At 49.1% G+C, this 23776-nt stretch overlaps 1 protein-coding gene across 6 annotated transcripts in view; it reads right to left on the reverse strand.

Moving 5' to 3' along the window:
- The window catches only part of EYA2 (EYA transcriptional coactivator and phosphatase 2), a 205769-nt gene that overhangs the window by 89568 nt on the left and 92425 nt on the right, over positions 1-23776 (reverse strand). For all 6 annotated transcript variants that reach the window (XM_053927001.2, XM_053927002.2, XM_053926999.2 and 3 more), the window contains one exon: positions 21632-21748. In XM_053927001.2, the coding sequence (XP_053782976.1) occupies positions 21632-21748 (117 nt within the window). The remainder of the gene's footprint in view (positions 1-21631; positions 21749-23776) is intronic.

A 23776-nucleotide genomic window follows, 5' to 3' on the forward strand; every position in this document is an offset into this window, starting at 1 on the left:
CCTCTCTTCCTTCCCTCCCTCCTTTCCTCCTTGAAGCATTTATAGTCGTCTAATGGTTGCCTACCCAATATCCCTTTCCTCGACCAAGGGATTATGTGACCAAGGGCAACCATACGACACAAATCCAGCCACTCCAGCAAAACCTGAAAACTTCTGCTTTCCTGATCATGGCTTTGCTCCTCTGGATTCACCCTTCTTCAGCCCGCCTGGAATATGGAGGTGAGGGCTGGAGGTGAAGCAGCCCTCGTATGGCTATAAGGTGGCATGAATTACGATGAAAGCTAGAGGCTGAGGACAGTGGGGAAGACAGGGGGAAGCTGGGAGACTGGGTTTTCTGTTGCTTGTGGCTGAATAAACCCTAACTAATACCGTGTGCCAGATGCTATGGGTCCTGTGGCGTAAGGGATAGTTTCTGCCATCTGAAGCTCAAATATAGCCCAATTCCTGTACTTTATAGATGGGCAAGCTGAGGATCAGGGACAGAGACAGGATTAGAACGCAGATTTATACCTCATCGTCTCTCTGCTGGTCCAGGGGTCCCACTGTGTGACAGCGATGCACAGTGGTGCTGTAAGAGGTAATTTTGGATGACTCCCCTTTCAATTCTCTTTAAATGTCTCTCAGAGGCAGCCTGGCTCAGAGGTTAAGTAAGAGCTTGGACTCGGGAGCTGGGCTGCTCGGGTCCAAATCCTGGCTTCACCGCTCATGAGCTGAGTGGCCGAGACGTGTTACTGGCCCTCTCAGCGGCTCAGTCTCCTCCTCTGTAAAATGGACACAACAATAATTTCTATGTTATACAGTAGTTGCAATCCTTTAATGCCGTAGCATCTGGAACATAGTAAGCATTAAATAAACAGTAATTATTCCTACGTCAAAAACCAAGATCTCTGATACTTGCTAATCTCCCTTTGTAGCTCGGAGAGAACAGCCTTCAGGTTCAGAGCCTCAGTTAGAATGTAATCACACCGTTTCATTTTCAGTGAATTTAGTTTTACTGGTTCCTTCCATTTATGGCAAACAATGTTGCCTTTCCACTGAAGGCAGGACTATAAATTTGCCTTTTCAAATGAATTTATTTTAAGCCAAAGAAGTCTTTAAATTAAAAAAAAAAGTACAGCTGGTATGTAAATGTGACAAAATTGTGAATGTGATATTTGAGTGCCTGAGGTCTGGGACACACTTTCTGGACCAAAGGAGAAAAGCCCGCAGCACCCACCCTGCAACTCCCCTCCCTCGGCCGCAGCAGACATCACTCATCGATCCCCGCACGCCTTCCCCGGAGGCCAGCAAGGTCACAGGTGTTTATGGAGCAAAATTCAGCAATGGCTCCCTCCATGGGCCCAGTTTCCCCTGACAGCATCTAGAAGCTGATGCTGTGACTTGGTGATGATAAGACCGGAGTGGGCTGAGAGGCTCTGAGGCCTGGAAGACGTAGGACCGGGTTTTTACCAACTATTTAAAAAGCGTTAAGTGTGATTTGCACAGACCACCCCCGGAAGGGCACCCAAGAACCCAGTGACAGACGCTGTTCCCGGGGAAGAGTCGTGAGTGGCTATGGGGCAGGGGCATGTGTTAAATATTCAAAAGCCTTAATATACCATGAAAGGAGGGGCATGGGGGAGGGGGGTTCTGGGAAGCTAGGGTTGCCAAAGTTTCTGAATTTCCTGGGGACCAGAGGGTCCTGTAAACGCCGGAGAACAGAAAGCAGGTTTGGCTGCAGAAGTGCTACTGCCATGGGTGGGCATGGCGGCCAAGCTCCTGGTCCGGTTCCAGCAGGTCAGCGGGTGTAGTGCCCATTGCTGGTCACCTAACGTCCCTGCAGGGGTGGTTAATGCCTCCAACCAGGCCTGAGATGCTTACCCGCAGGAGCCCCTGGGGGAGCTTCTGGTCCCCCTGCAGCTCTGAGCACACAACTGGGGCACAAGCCCCTGGACTTCCCTCCTCTCCCCTCCCCCGCCACACACTCATTTTCCAGAGACGGTCCAGCACCGTGCTAACAGCACTGAATGCTGACCAGCAAGCCTGAACTCAGACCCAAGCTGTGTTACCTCAAGCAAGTGGCTTAACGTCTCTGTGTCTTAGTCTCCTCCTCCTCTGTCACATGAGGCCAATTCCAGCCCCTCCCTGCCAGCATCGTGCTGTCAACCACGTGGTGCACAGAGGGCAGCCACTGCTGTACCGCTGTGGTTCTCACTGGGGGCGAAGAGAAAGGGGACGGACGAAGTGGTGGGGGCTGCACGTGCCGAGTGTCTCAGAGGCCAGGCCCGGTGCTGCCCCCTGACTCTGTGCTTTCCCACTGGTCTTCACCTCAGCCCTACACAGTGGGTGCTGCTCTCTCCATTCCACAGAGCAGAAAACCAAGGCTCAGACTGCGGAAGGAACTTACCCGAAGCCCCTATTCAGGAAGACAGAAGGTGGATTCCAACCGGATCATACCATTCTTGGAAGACCCCACCGTTTCTGCTGCCCTGCGGGACAGTGTTTACAAACTGCACGGAGCCACGAGTGGGCCACGAACTGTGTCTTGCAGACGAAACCCCCACGTAGGAAAGGTAAGCGTCAGTGCTTAACGTGGCTGACATCCGTCTGGCGCACAGTCGGCAAGCAAGGAGAAACGCTGCGCACTACTAAGTAATTTAGTGAAGGAGCCGAAGCCCAGAGAAGCTCAACAATTTCCCACGGTCACCCAGCAAGAAGCAAAACAAACTGTGAACCCAGGCAGGCTGGCATCCTTTCCACTGCAAGACACCCTGCCTCAGTGGAAGAGAAGACGAAATACTGGGTCTAGCTCAGATGGGGGGTGGAGGAGGGACTGTTACTCTGATACTTTATTTCGATTGTGGTATATCTGCGTCCGTCCACGCGTGAGTGCGGCACTGTGTTAAACTGTGAACTGTAGCTCTTCTGTGCGACTAGATTAGGCCACTTGCGAACCTTTTCTGTGAAGGGCCAGACGGTTAGTGTTCTCTGCCTTGCCCACACGGTCTCTGCTGTAACTGCTCGACTCTGCCCGTGGTGTGTGGGCGGCCACAGCAGAACGTCCATGAATGGACGTGGCTGTGTGCTGATAAAACTTTATTTGTGGACACCGAAATTTGAATTTCGTATCGTTTTTATGTGTCATGAAATATTCTTCTTCTTTTGAGCACCCCCCTCCCCCCAACGATCTGAATGTGTAATAACCGTTCTCAGCTCCGGGGCTGCGCACAAACGGGCGGAGGGCAGGTGGGGCGCGTGGGCCCGCACCTGGTGTAGGTCAAAAGCGTCGGAAACTCACTGTTACCGGGCTTTCGTCCACACCTGCCCTGCTGTTCTAGAAGTCTCTATTCTCTTCTTAAAAAACCCCTTGGAGACAAGTAATGCATGATTCTACTGCTATGAGAAATGTAAAGCTGTCAAACACTTAGGAACAGGAAGCAGAATGGTGATTGCCAGGGGCTGGGAGGAGGGGACAAGGGGGAGCTGTTATTCAATGGACACGGTTTCTGTGGAAAAGCTTTGGAGCTCTGTTGCACAAAAATGTGCACAGAGGTGGCGGTGCTGTACTATACACTTAAAGTGGTTAAGAGGGTAAATTTTATGCTGTGTGTGTTTTTTTTACAACAATAAACACCCCCCCACCCATGGTTCCTTCTGGCCTCTGTGGGTTTGTCCCAGGAGCATTCGTGTGGGCAGAAGCAACAGTTGATCTGTCCCACTCTAAGTGTGAGACCCCTGCTGCATGGCAGGGGACAGAGGGGCCCTTCCCTGACTTTTCATGCTCTTGCCTAGGGCCACAGGAAGCCGGAAGTCTCCTGGCCTGGGTCAGGACAGGGCCACTAATGGGCTGCTCACCCCCTCCTGCCCTCAGTCCATGCCCCTTCTGTCTCCTGGACAACTGAGTCGCCACCTCGCTGGTCACCCTGTGCCCAGCCCTCTTTGGCTGACAGTACTCTCCCCATTCTGGAGCCTGCTAGAACCTAGAGTGTGTTGAGTTGTTTCCCCCACCTCGCTGCCACAAATTTATGTCTGCCCGGCACCGCAGGACATGACTTATTTGGAAATAGGTCTTTAACCATGGTAAGGATGGAGATGAGCTTCCTCCTGGGTTGGGGTGGGCCCTGAGTCCAGTAAGAGACAGAAAAGGACAGAGACACAGAGACGAGACGATGATATGGGGATGGAGGCAGAGGCTGGAGGGACGGAATTACAAGCCAAGGACGCCCTGGAGCCCTAGATGCTAGAAGACGCAGGAAGAATCCTTCCCTTCAGCTTTCAGAAGGGGCGTGGCCCTGCTCACCGTGATTTCAGACATCTGGCGTTCAGAACTGAGAGTACCTTTTGGTTGTTTTAGGCCACCCAGTTCGTGGTAATTTGTGGCAGCAGCCCAAGGAAAGTGAGACACAACCTCGGTCCAATCCTGTCCCTCTGAAGCCACAGCCCTCACAGTGGCCCGCCTGACCTGGCCCATTGCCAGCTCTTAGCATCATCTCTTCCCTCCCCGACCCTCCTTACCTCCGCTCCAACCACGCTGGTCCCCTTTGCACTGCCCCCTTTGCAGGTGTTACTGCTGCTTGGCATGCCCTTTCCAGACTGCTCTGTCGGGTTCCCGTCCTCTCCTTTGGGTTTTACTCAAATTCCCCTGGTCAGCGAGGCTTTCCCTGACCCCCACTCCCACCTAAAATAGCATGTGCCCTGCACTGGCTTCCTCATCTCCTCCCCTGCTCCATGTGTCTGAACGAATCCATCACTGTCCAAGACACTATGAAAAAAGAATCTTATTTATTGTCTCTCTGTCCCCGTTAGAATGTAGGCTCTGCACCGGCGGAGTTGTTATCTGTTTTGTCACTGCTGTGACCCCAAACCTGGTGCCAGGTGATTACTATGTATAAATATTTGTTGACTGGAGAGTGAGTGAGTGCGGTGAACAGAACCCTGGAAGCTGTGAATATGGTAGTTTACACGGCAAAAGGGAACTAAGGGTGCAGATGGAATTGAGGTTGCTGACCTGCTGGCCTCCAAATAGGAAGAGCATCTTGGATTACCCAGGTGGACAAGAGAGTCAGGAGAGAGAGAGTCAGAGACAGGTGTGACCACAGAAGATCAGGATGATGAGATATGCACAGGACGTGACCCACGGTCTCCGACTCTGAAGACAGAGGAAGGAGCCACAGGCCAAGGAATGTGGGCACCTCCAGAAGCTGGAAAAGGAAAGGAAGCAGGCTCTCCCCTCGAGCCTCCAGAAGGAGCACAGCCCCGTCGACACCTAGGTTTTAGCTCAGTGAGACCATGTGTGATTTCTGAGGTTTGATAAACCCGTGCCGTTGTGAGCCGTTGATTTGGTGGTAATTTGGTACAGCAGCCATGGGAAACTACCACAGTAATACTCAGCAGTGACAGCACTACTCGTGAAACGTCTCCTGTGTCACGCTCTGTTCTCAGAGTCTCTCAGTCCTCACGAGGAGTCACGTAGTCATCGTGACAGTCTCACGGCAACACGAAGGACCAGGTGGGGACTCCTGTGACCCGACTCTTACAAAAGAGGAGAAAGAGGCCCAGAGAAGTCACGCTGCTTGCCTGCCGCATGGCTGTTAAATGGTAGACTGGGGTTTGAACTCGTTCTGAACCCTCTCACTTGGTTATCGGGATGACCTGAGGTTGTGTGCGCCACGGGGTAGAACCTACTGGAGGGGAACGATTAAAGACAAGGACTTCTGACTCCGTTCTGGAGGAGAATCAGAGTCAGTGCCGAGCCTGAGGCAGAAGGACAAATGCTCGTTCCCATCTCCGTTTACCAAAATATCGTCCCGCATTTTAAACCAGGTGGAAGAAGTTATTAAACACGCTACCACCAAAAAGTATGACCATGCATAGAGCCCCGTGTTGCCAGATTTGTTTGCACAGCCTCACCTCCCACCTGGCAGGACGCCGGTGACCGTGCCCCAGCCCTAATACCATGTCCCTTCCCAGCTTTGTGGTCTTCCTTCCTCGGACCCTCAGCTTTCTCACCTGTCAAATGGCAATGAACTTGCTACAAGTGAGGACTGAGGGGTGAATGCAGGCACAGTGCTCAGCCTGCTGCCTGGCCCTGGAAGCCCTCATCCTGTTAGTTATTTTCACCATTATTCAGCACCTGCCACGAAACTGGTCATTGATTCGTGGTGGCCACGAGGAGGTTGGTAGTCACTCAATACTTGTCAAACAAAAGCTGGATATTAGGACGCGCTATTAGAGTCACCGCCTCAGGGTGCTGAGCTGCCAGTAGGAGAGAACAAGGCACATGCTGGAGAGGCAGCTATTATGAAATTTTTCCCCTCTTGGGGAGGAGGTGGTGGGTGGTGGCAGACAGAAGGGGCCGGTTTTAAAACAATAAAGTTGATTTGGTACGGTCTGCTTCGGTGTTTTGAGATCTTTGAAAGAGATACTGTGTGGCTATGGGAGGGGGGTGGCCGGGAACGGGGTTATATTTATACTGTAAAGAGTGAGCCCTGACCTTTGCTGGCAGCGGCCTCTCCTTGGTGAACTTGCCGGGGTCTGGACCGCCTTTGCCGCCACAGTCTTAGACTGAGACTAATGCAAGCCAGCTGAATGGCAGGGGCCTTGACCGACCTGTTTTGCTTGGGTGGTTTCAATTTTTGCAAAGCCCAGCTATCTCAGGGACAGAACACAGCTCTCAGTTCCAAGCCTCTGGCTGCTCATGTAGGGACCCTGGGTGGGTGATACTGTGGGTTGAATTATGTCCCCCGAAAATGTATGTTCAACTCTTAACCCCTGGTACCTGTGAATGTGCCCTTATGTAGGGACAGGGTCTTCGCAGATGTAATCAAGTTAAGACAAGGTCATACAGGATTAGGTGGGATCCGACCCAATGTCTGGTTTCCTTATAACAAGAGGTACATGGGGGGCAGAGACACAGAGGGAGGACATCATGTCAAGACTAAGGCGGGGATGGGGATGCCAAGGGTTGCCAGCAGCTGCCAGGAGCTGGGAGACAGGGGTGAAGCAGGTCCTCCCTCAGAGCGTCCAGAAGGAACCAAGCTCACCAACAACTCGACTTCAGACTTCCAGCCCCCAGAACTGTGGGACAGTGAGTTGCTGCTCTGTGAAGTCACCCAGTTTGTGGTGCCTGGTTATGGCAGCCCCAGGAAGCGGATTCAGGGGAGCTTGTCAGCCTGCTGGTATTCACCAGTTTTCTTTCCGACTTCGGTGGGCACAGGGCCATGGGCCCAAGGACAGCCTGGCCTCTGAACTGCTGAATTCAGGAGTGTCTCCTGGCCCTGCCACTGGGAAGCTGGGTCGCCTGGGCAGAGCGTGTCCCCTCTAGGAGCCTCCATGCCCACATCTGTGCAAGGATGATAATGAACTAAATTTGTGCATCCTTATGCTTCTGCCATCCCTTCGAGCAACCTGTGTGTTGTTTTACTTAGTATTTCCCTTAGATCTACTTTCGAGTGACTTGCCGTTCTGTAAAATTAAGCTTCTTCCTAAACTATAATATCCATAAAATCACACCTTGTTTTTACTTAAGTAAATTTGTCTGAGAATTACCTCACGAATGTAAAATCAGTACCACGTGCCATCGATAATAAAAACATAAAAATAAAAAATACACGGAAGACAAATATTCATAGTTCTAGCTAAAAACCGCTGCCTGGCCCTGGCTAGTGTGGCTCAACGGACTGAGTGCTGGCCTGTGAACTGAAAGGTCGCTGGTTCGACTCCTAGTCAGGGCACATGCCTGGGTTGCAGGCCAGGTCCCCGGTTGGGAGCGTGCAAGAGGCAACCAATGGATGTTTATCTAACACATTGATGTGTCTCTCCCTCCCTTTCTTCCTCCCCCCCCCAAAAATAAATAAATAAAACCTAAAAAAAAAAGCTATTAAACAAAAAAAACCCTGCTGCCTGCCAAAGGCTCTAAACCTGGGTTTTTCCTTTGACTTTATTAAAAATAAATATTTGCAGGGACTAGAGGTGTTAAAGACATACTAACACTAAATAGAGACTTCCCTATTTGCTTTATTATTGAGCCAGAAAACCTGAAAGAAAATAGAAGGAGATGTGGCTTCTTTACTACGTGAACCGATGACTCTTAATTCCACTTTCATGGACCACGTAAAATAATCTCTGTGCCAATAAATCGGTCAGGAGTGGCTATAATATGCTGGGGTAACAGACATCCCCAATAAACACAATCAGAGCAGATTGCTCCTTCATGCTGTACGTCCTCTGAGGGTCAGCCAGGGCTCTGTTCATTGGAGTCCCCCAGGGGCCCCCGGAGTACCCCCCAATCTGAACACGGTCAGAGATCTTGGAGGGTGTCATACGGGCTGCTGAGTGCCCCGGCCTGGAAGTGATATGGTCATTTCTATTCTCAACTCAGTGGCCAGATTTAATCAGTTGCTCCCCCTGCCACCCCTGCCCAGACACAAGAAGGGGCAGACATGCTGTCCCGCCTCTCCAGGCCATTTTGGGACAAAGTAGGGAATAGCACTAAGGGCAGCCATAGTGACTTACCCAGACCTAGAGGTGAGCTGACCTCAATCAACTCCCATCAGGAGTAGGCAAACTATGGCCTGTACACTGCCCACGTGTTTGTGAAAGTGACGTTTTCCTGGGACACGGCCACCACCTGTGTGGGAACCGCCTGTGGCAGTGTTCACGGTACAGTGGCAAAGCCAAGCAGTGTGACAAGGACTGTATGGCCTGCAAATCTGCAAAATATCTCCTGTTTGGCTCTTTTCAGAAAGCTGACCCGTGACCGAGATGATCCCTCCCATCCCTTCTAGAAGCACAATTCTGGAATCTTGAGTTCTATCTAGTAGATTTTGATATTTGATTTTTCTTGGCCTCTATTCTTTTGCTCTAGAGTGATCAAAAATACTCCATGGACTTGAGTCTCCACTAATATCATGGACAACTTCTCAAAAAAAAGTATCGTGGAATTCCTTAAACTCAACAGCTCGTGTTTATCAAGCATATACTATAGGCCAGGGACTATTCTATGTAGTTCATGGACACTTCCTGCCTTCATCTTTTCAACAGTCCTGTGAGTAGGGACAACTGCTGTTCTCCTAGCTGAAGAAGCTGAGGCACAGAAAGGCTAAGTCACTTGACCAAGGTCACACAGCTTCTAAGGGGCAAAGCTGCAATCTAGACCTTGGCTTCTTGAGACTGAAACCATCAGACTCCCAGTTAATGCTATTAGTAGTGATGAAAACACCTCCCATGTCTATGAAACTCTCAGAACCCATATAAGGTGAGAAAATTTCCCCAATGGAAGTTCATGTGTGAATTCCCCATCTTTGTCCAATTTCTCAACAGCACTCTATATACTGAGAATGTTTTATAGAGATTCAATGAACAAGACTTGAAAAATGGCTCTTCTGTGGAAAAGCCATCTCCATTCATTAGCTCACTGGTAGACAGAAGGGACTATAAATATCGGTCATCTACTGGTTTAGTCTATCCACTGTGTATCCCCATTTCGTTTTGCCCCAGGCATGGGCATGTGACTCAGGAGGAACCAATCACAGTCTCTGACCACATGGTTGGTTTAAGAACCACTCAGAGATCTTTTATGGGATTTTTGAAACTGGATCTGGGAGAGAGAACCCTCTTTTCCTCTGGGTTTTGATAATTTGCAGAAAAAAGCCGGGTGGGGGTGGGGGCAGCTGACATGACTGTGGAGAATAGGAAAAACCAGAGAGGCACACTGATCTGTCCAAAGTCACACAGCAGTTAGTGGTAGAGCAGGCCCCAAACCCTCTCCAGAATCATTCGAGCATGAGTTCTACAAGATTCCATGCATTCTCCACGGCCATAATCCACGGCCACCCCGGATCACGCTGTTGTCCTGGCATAAGTACTTGTGGTGTTCCCTTTCACACCAAAAATATGTCCAGGTTTGGGCAATAAGTCATATGTTCACTCCCATCATTGCACTACTCAATAAAAAGTCCTTTTCCCCCTTCATTTCAATCTAGTCATTTACATTTCATTCAAAGAAAGCCAGAAGCTTAAGGGGTTTACCAAATTACCTTTTAATACATTTAGTATATGTTCTTAAGGAGGAGGAACTAGCCAAACATATCAAAATAATGTGAATGCAAATACACTGTGACCTCATCTACTAGAGCAGGGTCAGCAAACCTTCTCTGAAGGGCCAGACAGTAAACATTTTAGGTTTTTCAGGGCAAGAGCTCTCTGTTGCAGCTACTCGGCTCTGCCGTCGTAGTGAGGAAGCAGCTCTAGACAAAACGAACAGGAATGGGCACGGTGGTTCCGACAAAACTTTATTTATAAACACAGGCTGCCGATTGGTCAGCCGTAGTTCGCCAACCCCCGTAGGAGATGGGAAATGCTGAATGAAAGTGCCCATCATTCTGTAATTCGTTAAATAAATCGTGGCACACCGATTCAATGGAGCGCTATGAAGTCGTTCCAAAGCAGGTTCGCAAAGAAAGTTCAATGAGATGAGGAAATGCACACAATCTTTAAAACCCCCAAAATCTAAATCTATGGGTTCAACAGAATGTAAATTTGTTCAAGACTCTACCATATGCTAAGTTAAAAACGCAAAGGGAACTGGTAGAACAGAAGAGAAAGCAAAGTAGCTTCCCAGGACGGTGAGAATACAGATTACTAATGAAAATTCCTTGACCGTGCTTTTATGGTGCGTTCCAATCATTCCACAATAAACGTGTCCTTTTAAAGTCGAGCAGAAAGAAATTATTATAAAAAACAATTCAGCCTTCTCGTCACCAAGCCATCATCAGAAAGGACCTGATACTTGTCCAGAGTCCTGAACTGTAGGTTGTGACCCATTAGTGGGCCACATGATCAATGTATGTGTCCTAACCAGCACTGTTTTCAATGAAACAGAAGAGGACTGTGTTTTGTCTCTGTTTGCTTTTTCCTTCAGTGAGACAGAAGGGAAAGCACCAGCATGCAGCACACTCAGAGCGCAGTTTCTGTGGGACCTTGGCGACGGGCCTCCGCACGTGAAGTGTGCACGGGGCCGCGATGCAGAGAGTCTTCCTTTGTGTGCATGGAGATCAAATGAGGCTGGAAGCTACTGATTTCTAGTCCAACTCTCTCATCCTACAGATGCGGAAGCTCAGTCCTGAGAGAGAGTGTGATATCCCCCATGTTGCCCCATGCTGAGCAAACACCCGCAGTTGAGCCTGCCTGCCCCTTTTAAGAACCTGCCCCACCTTCCAAGCCAGGGCAACGGGCCAGCCCTTCCAATGTGCACTATCCAACGTCCACATGATTAACGACCCCATGGCAGGTCACAGGCATGAGAGAAATTAAAGCCTCTGAACAGCAAATTCCGCAATTCTGGGCCTTTGAGGGCACAAATCCCACCCCTGTCCCAAGGTGGAGTCCTCCCGTGCATCTTTTTAGCCACATCCCTATTTTATTCCCAGGGGTCTGGAGGGAGACCAGTCAGAGAAGCCTGAGGATCTGAAGGTCAGGCAGTTGGCTGGGGCCCACACACAGCACCTGCTGGGATGACCCTGGCCCACGTTTCTGGGGGTTGCACAGTCCTTTCTGGCACCCAGTGCTTGGAGACTGCAATTTAGGGCTGGAGTGGTGGAGAAGGAAGGTCTGGGGAGACCTGGCAGGCTTGCCACGGAAGCTGGAGAGGGACCCTGGTTGAGACAAACACACACAGAGATGGGGACCCCAGTACAAAGTAGTGGGGACAGCAAATGGCCCAACACCGAAGCTCCAGTGCAGCACCCAACACTCCCGGGGTAGAAAAGGTACAGACAGAGCTTGCAAGCTTCAGAGGAGGTGGAAGCAGTGAGATGTTGGAAACAACGTAATTGCCCGTCCAAAGGGTAATGGCCAAATACCATGGCTTATCCATAACAATAGTAACAGCCAGCCCTCACGAAGAGCCCTGATTATTCTACGTGCTGTCGTGAAAACCCTCACGCTCATATTACCTGGCATCCAGCCCTCCAAGAGCCTGTGGGGTCAGCTACTCCTACAGACCCCATTTCACAGGTGAGAAAACCAAGTCTTAGAGATGCTATTTGCCCAAGCCACACAGCCAGTAAGCGCTGGTGCTGGGATTCAAACCCAGGGCTGGGCTTTCTCCATGGAGTACTAGGAACCAGAAAATAGAATAAGGAGAGTTTATTTGAACTGACTTTGAAAAATCTCCAAAGTATGTTATTTAGTGATATACACAAAAGGCAATTTTTAAAACAAGATACACAGCAGGATAGTGTTTGTTTAAAAAAAGAACAATCTTCCAGCTGTGGGAGGAAAAAAACACATACAGAGAAGTTACAGAAAAGTACACATTAGTATTACTAATGTAATTCAAAAGAAATACATGAAAAATGTAAAAGCAGTACAAAAGGCAGGGGGATTAGGGTCGGAAGGATTAAGCCTGAGGCAAGCGGAACCATCGAATATGAAATAATGCCGGCGGAGAGCACCCTATACGAGGGAGGCAGAGACACTCCCAGCAAGTCCCCTCGGTCCCCAGAAGACTTCAGCTCAAGCAGGAGGCAGCAAGCCTGCCAAGACACGTGAAGGTGACAAGAAGGTGACCACCGGGGTGGAGGTGCTGCCCGGTGCAAGGGTGCTGACAGGTGTCAGAAAACCTCGCCCACGCCATCGTGTGCAGGGGAGGTGCTGACTCACACCCGGAAACCTGACTGCAGTCCTGGAGCCCGCAGGATGCCAAGCCTGGCTCCTGTCTTGACCGACACAGTGAGACCAGACAGACGCAACCTGCTCAAAACTGGCTGGGCCGGGACGGCCTGAAATGTACGGCTGCCAAAAAGAAATAGGGAAATAACACCACTTCCTCAGGAGGCCACTGGGTTCCAAGTCAACCCTAACCACGCCCCACCACTCAAGTCCTCTGAGACATGCCTCTGCTGGAGGTGAGGACCCAAAGGGGTGATCTTCCTGGTTTCCCGAATCACCACGTGGGAAGTAATTTTCTCCTTCCATTCCTGGTCTTGTGACCTGTGGTTCAGTTAAGAAAATATGGAACCGCTTTGCAAGATAGAGGCGTAGAGAGCAGCCTTGCACATGCTCATCTGCTTGGCAAGGTATTTTAAAGAGAGTGTTTAAATAAGTTGCCAATATTGGAGGAAAACAGATTTCACATTAAAATAAAAGATTTCACAGGTTTGAGGATTACCTTGAAAAAGAAAAGAATTGGCCTCTCTGGGGTCCAGTTTGGTGTAACACCTGCCGCCCACCTCTGACGGGCCTCTGTTCTCTGGTTTGCCACAGCCCACCTCTCTTCCCAGAACATCACGCCTCCTCTCTTCTCTCTTTTATTTAGAAGAATAACATCCCAGAGCAGGTTCAATTCATAGATTTGAGATGTAAACATTTCTTCGCAGTCTGCCGTTTGTTGTTTGTTTTTGTTGTTCTGACTTTACTTCTGGTGTCCTTTGTCGTGCCAGAAAGAAAAAAAAATCCACAAACTTGTCAATCTTTTCATGGGTGGCTTCTGGATTTCTGAGTCACGGTTGGAAAAGCCTTTTCTACTCCAAGGTTATAAAAATTTTGCTCATTCTCTTTCTAGTACTTTGATGGCTTTACTTTTGATATTTCAACTGTTGATCCATTTGGAATTTTTCCTGGTATATGGTAATAGAAGATATTTTTTCCCCAGATGGCTAACCAGTTATGCCAACTTCATTCACTGAATATTTCATCTTTTCCCACTGACGTAAGATGCCATGTGCCTGATGTTCTAAATCCCCTGATATGTTAATCTCTTTCAGGATCATATTCTCACCTATTAGTCAGTCAATCTGTTTGTATATTAGAACCACACTGTTTTGACTACTGAAGTTTTATAATGTGTTTAGATATTGGGATGCCTACCACCTCACTGCTCGTCTTTGGCACTGTTTTCCAAGTCTACTCTCCTAGTTCACAGAAAAGGAAACACAAATTGGTCAAAGATCTGAAAAGATGATGAACTTTTGTAACACACTCACAAATGAGTATTGCACTGAGGTACCGTTGTGCATGCATCGGATCAGCAGAACCTCTGATACTTAGATGACACTGGCTGATGAAGCTGGTGCACGCAGACACGGCTGGTGGGTGTTTAAATCTGGAGACTCCATATGGACTTGCTACCAAATTTAAACACTGACTTTCCCCTGGACCCTGAATCCCACTTCTGGAAACTTACCCTTCAGATACACTTGCAGGAAAACAAAATGATACACAGATAGAGTTATTCACAGACATACTGGTGGTAACTGCAAAAGACTGGAAACACCCAACAAGGAGCTGGTGAAATAATTTACAGTGCATCATTCAACAGAACAATAGGCAGCCGTGAAAAGTTCTCCAAGGTAAGTACTGAGTGAAGAAAGCCGAGTGCAGAAGAGTGTGGGTGGTCTGTTACCTCCAAAAATAAGAATACAGACAAGTGTTTCTGCCATAAAGTTTGGGCAGACTGCTCAAAAGCAATGCGACTTTGTAATCAGGGCGTTAACAGAAGCAACACAATCCAATAACAATAATAGCACGGTGAAAAAAATAAGTAAATAAAAATATACAGTGAAGTGTTACTTTAAACAGAGGACTTTGCTTCAAAAAGGAGGTGAAGGTCTCTTGATGGAAGGGTGTACAAGGGGCTGAATGACGGAAACAGGGCACAAGATTGGGGGAAACTGCAAACACGTTCTTCAAACACAGAGCATGTAGCCACTGAGGTCAGAGGAAGAATGCGGGGCGCCAGGAACAGAACTGAGGTCCCGCAAGGCTGCTTCCCTCTCCTGGGTTAGGTACCTTGCTGTTAGCGAATGGACTGAAAGCATGCAAGTGAACCAGTACAGCCTTCCTTCCGCTTCTGGTTGAGACTCAGTCACAGGAACCAGACTTCACCTCTCAGGTGAAATAGTTTAAAAACTAGATTTCCAAGACTTTGGGCATTGGACAAGGAGAGACAGTGATGCCTGAGAGAAGGGGATGCGTGGTGAGCTGCAGACTGCCCTGGTGTGGGGCGTTGCTAGGGAGGGGTCCCAGGTGGTGCCCAGTGACCTCTGACTTGAGGAGATGGAACTGCCAGGCCAAGGAGGCCAACGTGGAGAGAATCAGCTGAGCTGAGGGCAGAAAAAGGGAGCCGCACCGAGAGGGCACAATGCCAAGGACTGTTGACATTTCCCTTGAGTGTCCACCTGAGTTCCGATCAGCACACACCTGTAAGGAGATTACTCAAGGCTGGGAGAGAACCACCTCAAAGGAGTGGAAGGACCAATCCTCAGTGCTCATAATAGAATCTCAAGCTCGTATTCCTCTTTTCTCTGACCACAGCTACTTAAAACTGAGAGTCAGTTTCTATTCTTCCCAGCCAGTGTGAAAGACCTCATCATTCACGGAGCACTGGGCAGACGATTACTCAGACAGGCTTGCCTCAGTAGTGGGAAAACTGGTTAGGCTGACAGAGCCCTGGACAAAATGCTGCTCTGCCCTCCCTAACGAAGCTTAAGGCAAGACCTGCACAACTCACACTGTTTCCATGCAACTTAGCTGCCTCCCAGAACAAGGCTCAAGAATATTCATAGGAAAGTGCCCAGCAACCCAACAAGGTAAAACTTGCAATGTCCAATCAAAGCTTATCAAGCATGCAAAGAAACAAGCAAATATGACCTGTAACAAGGAGAAAAATCAATGAAAACTAAGCCAGAAATGACTCAGATGACAGAATTAGTAGCTAAGCAAATTAAAAGTTACTGTAACTATATTCTGTCTGTTCAAGGAGCCAGAAGAATGACTGGACATGTTAAGTACAGACATGGGAAATATTTTTAAAACGACCCAAATCAACCTCCGGGAGATGAAAACTAGGTATGAGATGAAAATGGCCCAGGGTGTAATTAACCACAGAGCAGATGCTGTAGAAGAAAACTTATTGAACTTGAAGACACGGGGGGCAGAGGGGGGGGGAATATTTGAAGAAATCATGGTTGAAAAACTTCTGAATTCGATGAAAATGATAAACTCGCAGATTAAGAAGCTCCACGAACCCGAAGCTCTAGAGTCGTGAAGAAGACTACGCCAAGGCACATCAAAGTTAAATTGCTTAAAACCAGTGGTAAGGAGAAAACCTTAAAAGCAAATGAACCGATCCACCTTCAGAATTCCACTGGTATCATTTCCTTATTTATGACTCACACCTGAGTTACTTCTTGTCAGAGAAACATGCAGTGTAATAGACAACGTGTTCCTATTCGCTTCTGTTTGCAAAAGGAAATTCTGGATGAGTCCCTAGAACCTAGTCGAAGCAGTTAACTCGGGGGGGGGGGGGGTTGGAAACTGGGTGGGGGTGGGAGGAGGGTGGGAGAGAGGTTTCTGCAGGTGTTTAAACCAACTAAATGTACAACCCTGCTCAAAACACTTATATAGAGGAAGAGGAACTTCAAACGTATCTTTTTTCCTTATTACAAAAGGAAATACATCAGCAAGAAGGGAAGTAGGGAGTGACAGCTACTGGGGATCCCTTTTGGGGTAACGAAAGCCTCACAGAATTAAATCGTGGTGGTGGGCGCACAACTTTGTAAGTACAGGACGACCCTGGCCGTGTACACTTTCAAAGGATGAATTTTCTGGTATGTGAATTCTATCTCGTCAAAAAATAAATGAACACAAATACAAAAGAAAAGGAACACATGCATGTTCATCATGAAAGAAATATTAGAGAATCAAAGAATTGTAACGCAGGAAGGAGCCTGAAGAGCCTCGCAGCCGGGCCTTCGGGGTAAGCACAGAAGGTAGGTTTGGCGAGAGCGTGCCGGTTCAGATCTGCCGGAGAAGACCAACTATGAAAGTCCATTCTCGGGGAGTCCCAGGGCACGCCAGTCTGCACAGGCTCTGAAAGGTCCCCGAGCAAAGATTCTAGTTAAGTTTGTGCCACACGCCGTTTGATGTATCTGACCATGACCTTCTCTGACCTCATTGCCAGACCTAGGAAACACAGATCACGGTAGTTCAGTAACGTGTCCACAGTCACAGATTGTTGCTGTGAGAGATGGTGCCAGATTTCATGAATCTGCCACAAACTGGCTTTGGAAGTCTAGGGCCGAGATCCCTGGCTTGTAAACCCTTTCGCTGGATTCTTAAATTCCCTCACATCCTCGAATGACATATTTCTATGTTGCTCCTGAGTAGCCCACTTTGGGTTCTGAGCTTCAGCATCAATGTTCCCCCACCTTCCTTCAGTAAATACAAAAAGAATTTCCATCAAAGAGGGTTCCCGCTCTCTAAATCCCCCTAAACTAAGGAGTTTATGCGGCCATGATGGCTCAACAGTCTCCAGTTCCGATTCCTCTTCCCTCTGACCACAGCTACTTAAACCTGAGAGTTCAGGAGAGAGTGAATTTGGGAAGAACAAAGACCATCAAACCGGAAATGAGGACGACAATAATAAAACAGTGATGAAACAGCTCAGAGCACTTACATTGTGCCAGGCGCTGTTCTTAACACTTCACACCATTAACTCACTGAGTTCCACAGCAGCCCGTACGTAGGTACTACGAGCACCCCCACCTTCCAGGGGAAAACTGAGGTACTAAGAAGTAACTTGGCTCAGTGCCACGTGCTGCTACCTTGCAGAACTGGGAAGTTAACTCAGCCTGCCTTCAGAGTTACCGCTTTTAACTACCGTGTTACGAAAAGAATAATAAAAAGAACATCCAGGTTTTATGGCCTCATCTGAGGGGCTCAAGAATCACTCCATTTGGTGACCCCGACAGGCCCTTTCGGCCACCTCTCTCACTACGATGCCAATTCCACAGTTGAGGGAACCGAGGCACAAAGAAGTTGAGAGCCCCACCCAAGTCGCGCCGCAGGGTGTGGGACACAGCGGGACTGACCGCAGCTGAGGACGGAGCTCCTAACCTCCAGCGAGTTCTTACAGCACACGCTCAGGCTGTTTTCCCTTCTCCTTTGTATCTCTGTGGTCGCTTCTGTGACTAGCAGTGTTTTAAGGAGAAGCCAGAAAGAAACAACAGCAACAAAAAAATCAAACCCATGAGAAACACATTTCAGATCTAAAAACCCCTGGGTGAACCCCCAAAAAGAAAATAAACAATCACGCAAAGGCCGAGCGAGTGCTGTGAGCTCTTCTCTTCTGCGTTTATTGTACGTTTGGTGGAGAGGCAGCGTTATCCAAACAGATACAGATCTCAAACCAGGGCCTTGAGGGGTGGTGGCTCTGCAGAAGTTTCTGGAAGTTTCTGAGACTTTGGTATAAGACCTAGGGGGAGGCCTTGGGCTTATCTGTGCTTGCTCTGTGACTGTGCACAACCCCCTCTGCTGTAGGGCCTCCTCAGTTCAGTCATCTGTAAAATGATGGTGTGGTCCCCGCTTAGGTCTTTCGCTGCTACAAAATTGTACTTTCAATTCTTAGAAAGGAAAAAATCCATGTCCGCTTCTAAACATGGGCCGACTTCATTCCAAGTCACCGCTTTCGGGCCCCTAACTCAGTCGGTCTGGGGCTCCCTGTACTCTCCCTGCTCCGTCTGAGACACGAAGCTCGACCACTGTCTTGCATTCTGAAGTGCGCGCAGAGGGCTCTGACAGTGAGGTATTTCTCCTCTGGAGCGACTGGGAAAAAAGTTAATAAGAAGCACATGGGCATGGTGTGCGAGCGTTCTGTGTGTTTGTGTTTGAAAAAAAATACTTAAGGAGGAATATGTCAGGCTTGCAAAATGCCTGGGCTGTCTCAAGAGCAGTTTATGGCCATTAGCATCAGACGGAAGGCACTTAATTGGGACAAAGTCCAGCTGCTGCCGTAGCCTTTCTGGCATCTTGGCCATAAGGAAGATTAAGAAAATAACCTGGATTATTCTCATGGTGGGGCAGGTGAGACAGAGCAAGAGAGACTTTTCCATTTGGGAGGGGCTGGTGGGGGTTGGGGTGGGGGTGGGGTGGGGCCTAGGCCTGCGCTGACCCATGGAGAAGCATCTTCTAGAAGGACCCGCAGGGGTTGGGAGGGCAGGATGGCGTGGCGGTTATGTTCCTGGGCTCCGGAGTGCAAGTGCCTGGTTTTGACTCCCACTGCCACGGCCGCGTGACCTTGGCCAAGTTACTTTACCACTTTGTGCCTCAGTGTCTCCACCTGTAAGATGGGGACCATGACAGAACCTATGTCATCGGGCTCCTGGGAAGATTAAGGGGAATGGCATGTATGCAGAGCTTAGGGGTCCCGAAGGGGTCCAGGAAGTAGCACCGGGATGACTGGCACAAGCTCTGGAATTCTAGAAACCGAAGTCTGAATTCCAGCTCAGAACGCTTATTAGCTCTGGGTGATCTTGGGCAAGTAGCTTCTCTCTGAGCATCATTTTTGTCACCCCTAAGGCAGAGCTGATGGTACCCACCTCCTGGGGGTGCTGTAAGGACCAGAGAAGAAAGGGCCTTATTCTACACACCCTGGTCCAGGGAGGGCTCCTGCTTCGCCCTCTAATCTCCTCTCCACTACTCACCACAGCCAGATTCATGAGTCTCCCTGGGAGTCCTTCGACACGAAGAGCCTTTTCCTGCCTCAGGGCCTTTGCTCTTGCTGTCCCCTCTGCCTGGGCTGTCCTGCCTCCAGCTGCTCACATGGCTGGATCCTTTTCATCACTCAGGTCTCCCCAGTCACCTGCGTGATGTCCATCACTACGCCCCAACTCATTGCCCATCACACTGCCGTTTTTTGTCTTTCACAGGCTTTCCCAATATCTGTATCCATCTGTTTATTTGTTAAGTGATTACAGCCTGTCTCTCTCCCATGACAGAGTTGTCTTTGTTGACTGCTGTACCCCCGGGGCCTAAAAGGGTGCCAGGTGTACAGCTGGTGCTCAATAATCCAGAATAAATGAATGAATGAGTGGCTGAGGAGTCACTCCTACATAATTTAACTCACTTATCATACAGCAGGGTGGAGAGAGGCTGTCAGGCTGGGGGAGGGTGGACTGTGTTCGCTCTTTAACCTCTGCAGCCTTAAAGGCCCTGAGGCAGTGAGTTGCACTGCTATTGGCAGAGCTGGAAAAATCTGGCTCGAGACTGGCCCAAATCCAAGTTCAAGTTCAGTGTCTTCACAAGTCTTTATTATTGGGATTGGCACTGCAATTCACTCTCCACTTAGGGAAGGGTCCCAGGAGCTCATACCCTTCAGTGGAACTCAGAAAGGCCACTATGGAATGACAGAGGTGACAGCAGAGGAAAAGGAGGTAAGACAGTACTGTAGTAAAAAGTGTGGGCTTTGGGTGAGGCTGGGGGTTGGGATTCTACCAGACCCCCGAGAGGCCCAGCTCAGTCTGTTTCCCATGGCACTTGTAGATCAGTCAGTGCCTCTATGCTCAGTTTCCTCCCCTGTGAAATGGGAATAAGACCAGCAAAAATGCGTTGGAGTGCCACAAAGGCTGTATAAGACGACCCAGCACTATCAGGTGGCGCGTGGTGCGTGTCTGGTCCAGGTTACCGACGGTGTCGCCAGCAGCGCGAGGCAGACTTTTATGTGGAAGCTATTGCAAGTGCTGGGCATTAATGCTTATCACCGCGCTTCTCCTACATGCCCCTCAGGTCCTTTGTCGTCCTTTCAGTGTGTGTTCCTGAACGGCTGCCCCTGACACCCATTTTTATAAAGGTAAGTGACAATATGTGCCAATAGTTTTTTTAAAGAAAAAAGGACAATTGCTCATTAGCCCACCACCTTGTCATTACCCCTTCAGGTCTGCACGTGACTTTTCACACCAGTGACAACAGGTGGTCACTGTTACCAGCTTTCATGAAGGAAAAAAATACCAGGATGAAGATCTCCAAAATTTTTGCCATCAGCCCTCTGTTCCATGCATCAGCCCTGACATGCTCCCAGTGGGAGTAAAGAGTGGAGGTGGGCACAGGAGAAGCTAGCGAGTCAGTTTCTTGGCATATCTGAGGAGGGAATTATACGCTGCGGTTCCTTCTTTCCCTTCCAAGGCCACCCAGAGGGGATGCAAAGCCTTGAACCTCCTGCTGAAATAGCTCCTTTACCTGTCTGGCCAATATTTGCGCCACCCAGCGTTTCTGAGTTTACAGTGGACTTCCTGTTTCATCACATGTAAAATCAAAGCCCGCCAGGCCCCATGTGATTCAGCTCTGCTTTCTCTCCAAGACTCTCTCGTCTACGAACCCGACTCGGCTCCAGCCTCGCTGGCCTTAGTTCTGTGCCTCAAATGCGTGAGGACATTTCCCTCCATACGGCTTTTGCACTGACTGTTCTCTTCCTGGAAGGCTCTTTCCCCAGGTCTGCACAGAGCTGGCTCCCCGCTTTGGGTCTCTGTCCACCAGCAGCTCTTCAAAGAACCTTTCCTGAAGACTCTACCTAAATCCCCATAAACCCTCCTGACCCCCACCTGCTCATCACTCCCTATCCAGACACCACATTTCTTTGGCTTTATTGCACTCAACTCCTCCCGAATGAGCTGATTTATTCGTTGCCTTGCGTAGCCTCGGTCTCCGTGAGGGCAGATGTATCTATTCTGCCCACCACTGTAACTCCACTACTTGAGATAGAGGCCGGCACATAGTAGGTATTCAATAAATCTGCTGACCAAATGAATGAACGACACCCTACTCAGGCAACGCTTTACAGAGGACAGGGAGGGGCCGCAGCGCCACACTGACTGACCGTGCATCTGGTAGGTGTATGGGCTCTGTCCAGTGGGTGGGGTGCTGAAGCTGGAGCCGTAGCCGAGGAATCCACTCTGGCCGGGGGAATGGTTCAAGCTGTCTTCTGTCTTGATGCCTTGGAAGGAGGAAGAAGAAGCACCAGGGACATGCGATTAGGATGCTCCCTTGCTACCCGCAGAAGAGCTACTGAGTCCAAACCGGGAGTTGCAAACGGGTGGCTCGTGAGCCAACGCTTGTCTACACACATATTGTGCTAGACCTGCCTATTTTTAAGGGAAATATGAAATTAACTGTTTTTGTTTAAAAATCAGGAGGTTTCACAAAAAAATCTGAACTTATGGTTTTGCTTGAGCAACGGGATGGTGTCACGCCCGTGTTCCCAAGTGACAAGCTGCCCCCGTAGGCTTCCCTCTTTGCGCTTCCTGGTCATCGCAGATGCAGCACCGTCTCTGAAACACTGAGGCTGGTTTTAAAGTGCTACTTTTTTCACTGAGGTTGTCCATTTTTATTTAACGTCCCAGGACACTATGGAAAGTGAGGGAGAGAAAGGCAGGGTAAGAGGCCCTCATTATGTCGCACATGTGGTCGGCTTCACGCTTCCTGCCTGGCTCGGATGGTACTGAGTTTTCAACCCCCCACTCCACAGAGCAGCACCTCGCATGGCTTAAAGTTCACCAAGAGTTTGGGTGAAGCTGTTACATGAACCAGCCTTCCCCCGGTAAGGATGATACCACTTAACCTTGAGACATATTCTGGTTTTTGTTGTTGCTGTTGTCGAGGGGCCACCTGCTTATCCAGAGGCCACAGTTAAAAATCTTCCCTCTGTTTTAGCCAAACTCTGACACCTTCTCCCAAACACAGGCACCAATTGCATGAGCAACTGGCTGGGGAAGGGACTGTATCGAGGGAGGGAGGCTGATCCATTATCAAAAGCCCATGCATTGTATTTTTACTGAAAATACAATAAATTTTGCTTATCTCTATCTTATAGGTGTAAAGTAGTATCCTGATACTATTTAAATTTTCATTTTTTAAAAGAACATTTCGAGTTCTGGGGATGGTTTTGTAACTATGTTTTCCCTCCTTGTCACCCATTCACTTCTGTAAATGAGGAGAATGCTTAGTAGGGTGAAAAGGGTGGATTTTGAGTCGCGGGGTCTGCGCTGGAGTCCTGGAAGGTCTGTGGCATTCCTGGGTGACTTGGAGGGTTTCTCCTTATGAAATAAGACACTAACACCCGCCAGCAGGGTTGTCGGGGGAGTAATGGGAGGGGAAAGAATAGACATGTCAGGCTCTGAACGAGGTACCTAGCAACACACATCTCTTTCATCCTCACAGCAATACCGCAGCACAGGCAAGATTGCTCTCCCCACTTTAAAGATGTGGAAATTGAGGTTCAGAAAGCCAGGCTATGCCCTGGCTGGTGTGGCTGAGTGGAATGAGTGCCAGCCTGCAAACTGAAAGTTTGCTGGTTTGATTTCTGGTCGGGGCACATGCCTGGGTTGCAGGCCCGGTCCCTTCTCTTTCCTCTATTTCTCCCTCCCTTCCCTTCTCTCTAAAAAGTAAATAAAATCTTTTTTTTTTTTTTTTAAAGCCAGGCTACTCAATCAGGGTCTCACAACTGGCCAATAATTCTGAAGTCAAGGTTATCCTTTCCATCTCTGGACGCCTCTCAATAGTGGGTGTGAAAGGATCTCGTACGGTAGCTGGAGGAAGACTTCAGGAACAATAATGGTGACGGCAACTAGCGGTACTTACAGGCATTTTCTTGGCTCAGTCCACTAGGAGATTTAATGGTGTATCAGTGCACCTGGAGTCAAATCTAAACTCCTTGTGGCCCCAAGGTCCTGCCTGGGCTCTGTTCACCCTCTGACCTTGGCTCTCTCCAGGTTCCCTCACTCACTCTTCTCAAGCTGTCTGCTCACTCATTGTGGTGGCCAAGTGGAAAGCCGAAGTATGGACTATCTCTGCTCATTCAGCCTGTCCCCTGATGACGGACCCTAGGCTCATTCTCATTTTCTGACCTTCACTGCCCGGGATAGAATGGACATGCCGCCTCACGCAATGTTAGTGTTTGTCCAGGCTGGGTATGAGAAGTGGAAGTGCTGAGTCAAAGAACATGTACGTTTTTCACTGTAAACAG

Source organism: Desmodus rotundus, chromosome 6 (genome assembly GCF_022682495.2).
Source record: "Desmodus rotundus isolate HL8 chromosome 6, HLdesRot8A.1, whole genome shotgun sequence".
Lineage (NCBI taxonomy): Eukaryota > Metazoa > Chordata > Mammalia > Chiroptera > Phyllostomidae > Desmodus > Desmodus rotundus.